We start from the raw sequence: 9,438 nt of genomic DNA on the forward strand, positions 1-9,438 counted from the left end.
TAGAAACTAAATCTAAATCTCAAATATGCGAAACATATTAAACTAAATAATAGTTAAAAAAAATTGAGTACAATATGTGAAAGTGAGGATTCGAACTTACTACTTTTAGTTGAAGGTAAATGGAGTAGCTATACTAGATTGACAAATAACAACTAAGTTTAAATCTCAAGAACTTAAAAGTGTAATGGACCAAAAAAAATACTAAGTGAAATTAAAGGAGAAAAAGCATAAACAAAGACATAGGTGTGGTTTAGTTATCCAAGCATAACTCAAATAATAGGTGAAATTAAAGGATAAAAAACATAAACAAAGACATAGATGTGGTTTAGTTATCTAAGCATAACTCAAATAATAGATTAGACATTGGTTATTATCTTAAAATGGATGACTCTCTATTCCAGCAATGGTTGAAAAGGAAAAGTTGTGGTAAATGTCGGGACGTTTTTATCTCAGTGAGTGGGTGTGGGTGTGGGTGTGGCAGATGGCAACGGAGGGACACATAATTATCTTAGGAAAGAATAATTAGATGATAAATGAAATAGTAAAATAAATGCAATAAAAGGGGAGAGAGAGAGAGAGAGAGAGAGTTTAAAGAAGCGGATAGGAAGCCGCGGGTTGTCCTCCTTCACTTCAAAGGAGAGAGAGAGAGGGGTTTTTGTTATTATTATTTATTTTTAATTTTGTCCCTTCTTCGTTTCATTGTTTGTTCAATTCTCTCTCTCTCATCGCTTACACCCTCTGGCCCCTCCCTCTTGTTCCCCCCATCCTCCATTTTCCCACCCAATTCGCTGTTTTCTATCGAATCAAACGCACAGATTCCTGAAATACCTCTTACCAGATTCTCCTGGGGTTTTTTCGCCTTGGATTTCAAGTAATTCCTCTTGCCTCCTTTTATTATTTTATTATTTTACTTCTGCTCCATCTTAGTTCGTGTTAATCTTTTCCTTCTGGTTTATGCTAATTCACGATATCTCTCCTTCTGGAAATAACAACTATTAGTTTCCATTATTGTTACCCATCCCAAATTTGCAGCTGCAGGCATCAATCTCCAGACCACCTTCTTCCAACCTCCTCAAATCTTCTCTTTACTGGGTTCCCTTTCCTTACCTGTTTCTGTTTATATCTTTCTGGTAACCATATTCTCAATTTCCACCTTCCATTCTCTTCTGGGTTTCCTCATTTGAATATCTGGCTATCGGTTCGTCCAATGCCGAGGACATATTTTGGGTCTGTGTGCCGATCAAACACGATGCTGCGACTCTATCGCTCTTTTCCCCCATCCCCTTTTTGCTTCCTCGCCCTTTTTTTTATGGTTTACCCGGGAGATCTGGGATCTGAACTATTCACTGGATCTGTAGAATTTACCAAAATTTTGCGCATTCCACATGACATCTGATGGATTTCCTCTTTTTTTTTTCTCTCCCGATATGAGATACAAATGATTTGTGGTCATCATATTCTTTTTTCTTCATCTGTTTCAGAAAATATAATAGCGGAAGCTGTGGTTTGTTGCGGGAGGATAGCGGTGAAACAAGCAAAACGAGGATGGAGGAGTCAATTCCAACAAGATATTGGTGTCACATGTGTTCTCAAATGGTGAATCCCATCTTTGACGTGGAAATTAAATGCCCCTTCTGCCGTAGTGGGTTTGTTGAAGAGATAGGTAACGGTATTTCGAGTGACAATAATGAGCTTGAATCCGATTTTGGATCGGAGCGAGCTTTGTCCCTTTGGGCCCCGATCTTGCTTGGCATGATGGGAAATTCCCGTGGGCGGCGTAGAATGAGGCATCTAGAGTTTGATGAGGATGAGGAGGAGAATGAGAATGATGATGGGGAGGGGCATGGGCATCGTGTGACTACTGAGGCTACTGAGTTGGACCGAGAGCTTGATTCAATCATTAGGAGGAGGAGAAGTTCAGCTACCATTTTACAGTTGCTCCAAGGTATCAGAGCTGGAATGGCAACTGAATCAGAGAACTATGAAGGAGACAGGAACAGAGAAAGAGAAAGAGAAAGAGAAAGAGAGCGGGTCATTCTTATAAATCCTTTCAATCAAACCATTGTAGTTCAAGGAGGTCACACTGTGGATCAAAACCCCATGGGGTCGCTGGGTGATTATTTCGTTGGACCTGGTTTAGATTTGTTATTGCAATATCTAGCCGAGAATGATCCCAATAGATATGGGACTCCACCAGCACAGAGGGAGGCAGTGGATGCGCTGCCCACGGTGAGGGTTGAGGATAGTTTGCAGTGTTCGGTGTGTTTGGATGATTTTGAGGTTAACGCAGAAGCCAAGGAGATGCCGTGTAAGCATAAGTTTCATACTGGGTGTATTATGCCGTGGCTGGAGCTGCATAGTTCTTGCCCAGTTTGTAGGCATCAATTGCCTGCGGATGAATCTAAGCGGGATATGGATGGTGGGTCTGGGTCTGGGTCTGCTGCTAGGTTCATGGGTGACCTTAATGTTAATGGTGGTGGCAGTGGTGACATCGAGGCAGGCGTGGATGGCAGAAATGCATCTGGGAGAAGGTTTCCGTTTCCATGGCCCTTCAATGGTTTGTTTTCTTCGCAAGGTGGAGGTGGAGGTGGAGGTGGAGGTGGAAACTCCTGGGAAAATGCAGCTGGAGCAAGTACAAGTGACTCTCAAAGGGATGAGAGTTCCATTTGATCATAGTATCAACTTGTTTCATGTCCTGCTCCTGCTTCTGCCTGCTGAATCAATCTGTAATCTGTATGTATGTATGTATGTATATGTTTGTCTTATACTTTACTATACAGATGTTTTTGCCTCTGACTCCGAGTCCTACCCTTAGAACAGGAATTCACCGCTGCTTTCTTTAATCACCATTCTTCTTTTTTGCCATCTTTAATCACCATCCTAGCGATATGGCTTGGGATTTTGTTTTAAATTTTAATTCTATACCGGGGCAGGGTTTCACCAAAATCACTCCCAAACATTGGTGATGTAAAATAAATAGGCAGATCACTGTAGACTCACACCACAAGCTTGTAATTCAGAAATTGCACTTTGCAAGGCAATATGCTAAATTAATTTCATTTTTTTTAAAGTTTAAGACAAGGAGGATACAATAAGCTTGTCATGCAACGCACAACAATAATTCTTTATTATGAAATATATAGGAATACAAACTTGTGCTTAGGGAAAATTTCCTAATATTATTTTGCATCATTAATGAGTAAATTATGTTGAAAGAAAATTGAATTTGAAAGTCCATATATTTAATGTATTTGGATATGTTAAATAATAAAGGGAATAATTAATTAATGTATTTAAAACATTAAAATGAAAAAATAATATTTTACTAATATACGGATATATCAATAAAATATTTATTTGAAATAGGACATTTAGGGTAAGCGAGAAAAAAAAAAAACCCAACCTCTTCAAAAATTCTCTCTTCAATTTTTTCTAACTTAAAAGAAAAATTTACACAATTTCTTTTAGGGAGGTTTCCATATAATTAGGTTTTACAATCATATTTGAGTTCAAACACTACACTCCTACAAATAAAACTGTGTATAGTTTGTGTTTGAACATTCGGTTACATTTAGAAATATCGTTTCCGAGCATCTTTCTATTAGATATAATCGATATAAAGATTCAAGATAAGTTGGAGATAGATTAATCTTAAGGAAGGAAAGAGAAGAGAAGGATAGACTTTCTTATAATTAATTTAAGATTTACATGGGGATAAATGAAGAAAAGAAAAAAAAAAAGACTCTTTGAACCTGCTTTCTTTTTAGCATCTCTTAGAACTTGTTTTAATTATAGTATAGATATACAGAGTATAGAATGCTAGATAATAAGGCTGATGATATGACCTTCCACTGTTGCAATAAGAAAACAATCATTCGAGTCAATTACAAAGCCGATAATTAATAACTCACCCTCCTGTAGCATTCCATTCCCTTGAGCATAAGGTAATATGAAGATCAAAATTATAAGATAGAACAATGGAGGTAACAAAATTCTCAAGGTAATATCAAGATCAATGAATGAGCGTAAAAACAAGAGTGGTTTAAATAATCAGAAGTCACTGCTCACAAGATCAGAAACAATAGTACAATGCCAATGTCTTTCCAATTGGTCAGTAGTCAAACAAAAACGGTGGCATCCTTTGTCCATCCAAGATGCCCGGCCAAAGGCAACAATTTATTGCTGAACAGAACATTGTTACTTCATAACGTAAATAACACAACAGTGTCTGTCATAAACTGAAATATGGATGCTCGGATAAATGTTTATCACGAGAGGCGTAAGTTAAAGTGGTGGTCTCAACCAACCTTAGAAACAATGAAGAAAATCACAGCAATTATTCAATTTAATCTGTGCTCGTGGTGAATGGAAAAAAAACGTCGAAATGGTGAAATTGCCTACTTGACAGTCAATATCTTGATAACAGATGCTGTTCCAACACGATGAAGAGCCACAACAGAATCTCCATTTTTGCAGAGCCCCTTTGACTTGGCATGGTGAATAGAAAACTCTATTGCTTCTTCTGTTGTCTCGGCATGAGACGATCTTGCTGATGCTGTGCTAAGAACCGGTACCAAGCCTCGAAAAATTAAGCTATGCCTGGCTGGAGCTTCATCGCTGCATGACCAATCAAATGAATCTGTCTTGATCTCGGGGACAACCACAGACAAGATGGGCGTTCCTGGCCTGTACTTGGCCACCAGTTTTGCTGTGCTTCCTCCTCTGGTTAGGACAAGTATAAGAGCTGCCTTGGCTGAGTTTGCAGTTCTAACAGCAGAAGAAGCTAGGCTTTCTAATGGGCTCATCGGAACTGGGGAGTGTTCCATAATTCTTTTGAAGACATCTCCGTAATCAAGGGTGCTTTCAGCTTCAACACATATTTTTGCCATTGTTCTAACAGCAAGTTCTGGATATGCTCCAGCAGCAGTTTCTCCACTTAACATTACGCAATCCGTCCCATCAAGAACTGCATTGGCAACATCAGTGGCTTCGGCTCTAGTTGGTCTTGGAGATTTAATCATGGATTCCAGCATCTGTGTCGCTGTGACAACAGGTTTTCCCTGGATGTTGCACTTGTATATCATCACCTTCTGTGCCAGAAATATCTTCTCGATTGGAATTTCCATTCCCAAATCACCACGTGCCACCATGAATGCATCTGAATTGGCTAGTATGTCATCAAAATTTGCCACACCTTCTTGATTCTCAACCTGTGAATCAAATTCCAGAAAAATAACGGGTACTGAAATTTGCCCCAGAGATGTTACGATACATGGAATTGAAAAAAGCATATCAAAACATTTGCACTGCATGATTTTCTTCTAAAGTGCATTATAAAATTTCATGGTTCCCGTGCCACAAATCACCAGAAAATTCTAAATTCCCCAGTAAATAAATCAAACTCTTTTAAAATAAAATTTTCTTAGTGTTATCATCCCCATGAAGAAACATATTTTCATGGGAGATTTTCCATTAACTGAATGTACCTTTGACATGAGAAGAATGCTCTTTGCATGCTTTCCAAGCAACTTCCGAACCTCCACAAGATCAGAACCTTTCCGAACGAAAGATAGAGCAATCATATCAATTTTATTAGGAACCCCCCATTCTAGTATATCTTCCTTATCTTTGCCTGTTAGGGTTGGGAGATCCACTATAACTCCAGGCAGGTTGACATTTTTTCTTTCACCAAGAACTGCAGAATTCTCACAGCGGCATCGAACCAAACCCAATTGTTTGTCACAAGATAGAACTGTAAACGAGATTGTACCATCCGAACAAAGTATTATGCTCCCTGGCTTTACATCCTCAGCTAACTTTTTGTAGCTCATACATATCGTATTCTCATCACCCTTCAAGTTGTAGTCAGTAGATATGGTTATCTCCTGCCCCTGTTTTAGTTGGATGGGTTTGCCATCTTTCAAAAATCCAGTTCGGATCTCTGGGCCCTGTTTCATTTTAAAGTCTTGAATCAATTAAATTTCATTCGTGCAAATCAACTGCATTGATGCATTGCTTTAAACGGAAAGGTGAAGTTAGGGATGAGTAGGGCATCTCCCAGTAATGTAAGTGCCATGTGTATCCTTCATGATTCCACGGACATGACATGATTAAATGATATGTTTTGAACTTCAAATGTAAAAAGAAAAATAAGAATGGCATGTAACTCACAAAAAGAATTTCCTACAAGCTGAACATCAATAAGGGTTATGAAAAAGAAATCAAGAGGCAATTGTTTCTGGCTCTGAAGAAAGCTCAGAAAACTAAACAGGAACAGGAATGAGGAGAATATAACTGGAATCAACCTCAGAATTTATTTCTCCAGTTCAAGTGCTGCCTCGATTACCCTCAACAGAATACAAATATGAGAAAAGCAACCTGGTCAAGTAAGTAGAAAGTAACAAATATCCAGACAAATTAAAGGAAAAGTGCCAAGTTAGTAACATCAAAAGGCCTTCTTATGAAAAAAAAAAAAGATTTCACGACTATGGTAACAAGCATACTAAAGCAAGTCCGTTCATGATTTCATCTGCATCTCCTTCATGTTTTCCTTAATAAAAAGTATGAATATGCCAAAAGTCTAATAATTATTTGCAGTCTGTCTGCACTCTGTAGTCTTCTCCATAAGTTAAAATTGTGAGTGACTGCGCATTAACACTCATAGCCGTAACCAGACAAATGGAGTACAGTATCTGGGAACCTGTGCACAAGGAAACACGACTGACTTATCCTACATACAACTACAGTCTACAACTATACATATATATAAAAAAAAGGAAGAAAAAAAAAAAGCCAAGATGTATGTCAGTCAGAAAATAAAACCAAATTTCTTTTTTTCGATAATTGGGGGTCGGAGGTTAGCAAAAGAAAATAAAAGCAAATTAAGGCGATAAGGACAAAAAAAAAACAGGAGAGGCAAGCAAGTAGATATTACATAGAAACCAAAAGCAAGAAAGAGACCAAATAAGTCGAAGGTTTGATAAAGTAGATGCAAGAGAAAAGATGGGAAAGGAATAGGCAGAGAGAAACCTTGGTGTCGAGCATGACCGCGCAGAGAATACCGGTGTTCTCCATGGCGGCCCTGAGATTGTCGAGGGTCTCCTGGTGATAGTCATGGGAACCGTGGGAGAAGTTGAAACGAGCAACATTCATCCCAGCCTTCAAGAGCTTCTCGATCATGGGGACGGACCTGGATGCCGGCCCCAAGGTGCAGACTATTTTAGTCTTGGGTTTCTTCTCAATCGGCAATCCCTCCATTTTTGTGATGGGGAAGAAGAATAAACGAAAGAGTATCAGATATTTCTGGGAGGAAGAAGAAGATCCAGAAAAATGGAAAATGAAGAGGGCGGATCGGATCGAAGAAGAAATTGAATAGGGAGGAAAAGCCAGGGAAGGCCTTCGGGTTTGATTTCTTGATAAACGAACAAGTACGAGTACGGATACGATTACATGGATTTTTGTATTGGAGGTCAACTCTAAATAAAGTCTGCAGCACCGCAGTATACATTCGTTTTTTTTTTTTTTTCGCTTCTTCTGTTTAAAGAAAAATTCATTCTATACCAATATGTTGTTCTTCTTCCCCTACATTTGTGAATTTGGGAATCAGTACTTTATCCTTTAGGCTATGGTTTAAACTCATTCTGGTCTAATTTTTGTCTAATTTATATCAATGAATCACCATGGTCATTCGTTTATACCTGCTTGTGCTTAATCTTTTTCTTTCTTTTTTTTTTTATTCATTTTTTTAGAAGAAGCTTGTGCTTAAATTTGTTGCTAGGTTTAGGTGTTTTTAATCTTCATTTATCAACACAGGATAAAATCAAGTTTGGAATCAATTTCCATAAATTTGTAATTTAAAAAACACAATAATGTATATATAATTTCATCCTTATTATATTTTGTAGTTTTTTTTCGAATGGAAATCGAACTCACAGCCTCTCACATCCTCTTAATTGGAGATATATATCAATTACTCCTGGACTATTAAATTTTTAGCTTATTATATTTTTGGTTACACTTATTTTGAAAATTTCAATTTTATCATCTAGAGATAAAAGACTATTTAATCACAGTTGTCTTTAAAAACAACATTGAATTTTAGAGAGAAAAAAAGTGATATGGTTTCTAAAAATGTTATTTCTATGAACATATTAAAAAAAAAGCAAAAAAGATACACCTTGTAACCCTATTTTGAAAAATTTTGAATAACTTCGGTTGGGAAATTAGGCGCTCAAAATAATATCAAGAAAGATAGGGAAAACAATAAAAACGACACAACAAATTTATATTGGTTCACTCCACCGTTTATGAGCTACGTCCAGTCTTCTGCTCAGATATGGGTTCCACTATAATATGAGATTGGAAATATTCGCTATATAGAGATTCCAACAAAAGTCTCATAGCTTCTAAGTATTTAACCCTGATCAAGGTTTTAAATGTCGATGTCGATAGAAATGTCGAGTTCTCAATTTCATGGAAATATCTATAAAATATCGATGTCCATGATTATTTATGTAAAAGTTAGAAAAATTAAAAACTCGTAAAAAATATTTAAATTAACAAATAAATATTTTCCTATGTCTAAATTAGTTAAAAATAACTAATATTAACATTACGTATATATTAGTGACATTTTGTTGATATTTTTCATATTTTGTCAATTTTATTGTATTATTATGAAAATGTCGATTTACCGCTCGTGTCGATGTCAAACCCATGAAAACATGAATATGTCGATGGAAATGTCGACGTGTCGACAGATATTTAGAACCATGACCCCGATATACTTAGGTACAAGGCATGAAAAACTCATAATAATATCGAGATACAGTTACCCCAAAACTATCAATCTCAATCTGCCATTTTTGTGTTCTACCAACCCGAGCCACTGCCATAAAATAGGTGCCAAAAACTCCCCAAAGTTAGCTGCAAAAGAATACCCACGATTACTCTTCAATTTTCGGCTCAAACCTAAAAAAGGAACACGATTCCCTTTTATAAATGTCGTCATAGCGTTGAGATGCTGGGCGTATCTCAATGCTACGACCAACAACATATATTATTTTTTTTTTTTCTGATTTCACATTGCAGCGCTAGTTGTCCTCTCAGTCAGAAGGCCTGTGCAATGCTTGATGCTCATTTTTGTTCGTTCCTTCGATCATCCCGACACATCCCGACTCAACCTATCTCTATCTCTAGCTCATTCTGACGTCGATTTGACTCCACCAATTCCAACAATTTCAAAGCTAAACTTAATTTCATAAAAATGAAACTAGAAAATAGCATAAAGTTCATTGACTAAATGATCAATTTAAACCATTATAAAAAGAGGCACTTGCAATTATAACAACAACAAAAAATAACACATTTATTTGCAAATATAGCAAGTTATTTTTAAAACACAAATAATAAAAGGTTAAATATACCCTAAAACCTAAT

General features: G+C 36.9%; 2 protein-coding genes across 2 annotated transcripts; one reads left to right on the top strand and one right to left on the bottom strand.

The window, feature by feature from the left end:
* The first annotated feature begins 593 nt into the window (after positions 1-593).
* Positions 594-2,843, top strand: LOC111021272 (E3 ubiquitin-protein ligase SIRP1). The gene is made up of 2 exons (XM_022298164.2): positions 594-871; positions 1,482-2,843. The coding sequence occupies exon 2, from the start codon at positions 1,546-1,548 to the stop codon at positions 2,668-2,670; it is 1,125 nt and encodes a 374-aa protein (XP_022153856.1). The 5' UTR covers positions 594-871; positions 1,482-1,545; the 3' UTR covers positions 2,671-2,843.
* A 1,231-nt stretch (positions 2,844-4,074) lies between these two features.
* On the bottom strand, positions 4,075-7,389 carry LOC111021251 (Pyruvate kinase family protein). Its single transcript, XM_088121130.1, has 3 exons — positions 7,030-7,389; positions 5,487-5,948; positions 4,075-5,210 (listed from the first exon to the last, which is right to left on the bottom strand). Exons 1-3 carry the CDS (start codon positions 7,255-7,257, stop codon positions 4,398-4,400), a joined length of 1,503 nt encoding a protein of 500 aa, XP_087977256.1. The 5' UTR covers positions 7,258-7,389; the 3' UTR covers positions 4,075-4,397.
* Positions 7,390-9,438: the final 2,049 nt, after the last annotated feature.

Source organism: Momordica charantia, assembly GCF_013281855.1.
Source record: "Momordica charantia cultivar OHB3-1 chromosome 2 unlocalized genomic scaffold, Mcharantia_2.0 BLBB01000002.1, whole genome shotgun sequence".
NCBI classification, from domain to species: domain Eukaryota; kingdom Viridiplantae; phylum Streptophyta; class Magnoliopsida; order Cucurbitales; family Cucurbitaceae; genus Momordica; species Momordica charantia.

Excerpts from the sequence above, each read along its gene's own strand:
- LOC111021251 (XM_088121130.1), bottom strand. The coding sequence starts at position 7,257 with ATGGAGGGATTGCCGATTGAGAAGAAACCCAAGACTAAAATAGTCTGC. Across the intron at positions 5,949-7,029 it reads CGGTCATGCTCGACACCAAG|GGCCCAGAGATCCGAACTGG; the intron begins GTTTCTCTCTGC and ends AAAATGAAACAG. Across the intron at positions 5,211-5,486 it reads GCATTCTTCTCATGTCAAAG|GTTGAGAATCAAGAAGGTGT; the intron begins GTACATTCAGTT and ends TTTGATTCACAG.
- LOC111021272 (XM_022298164.2), top strand. The coding sequence starts at position 1,546 with ATGGAGGAGTCAATTCCAACAAGATATTGGTGTCACATGTGTTCTCAA.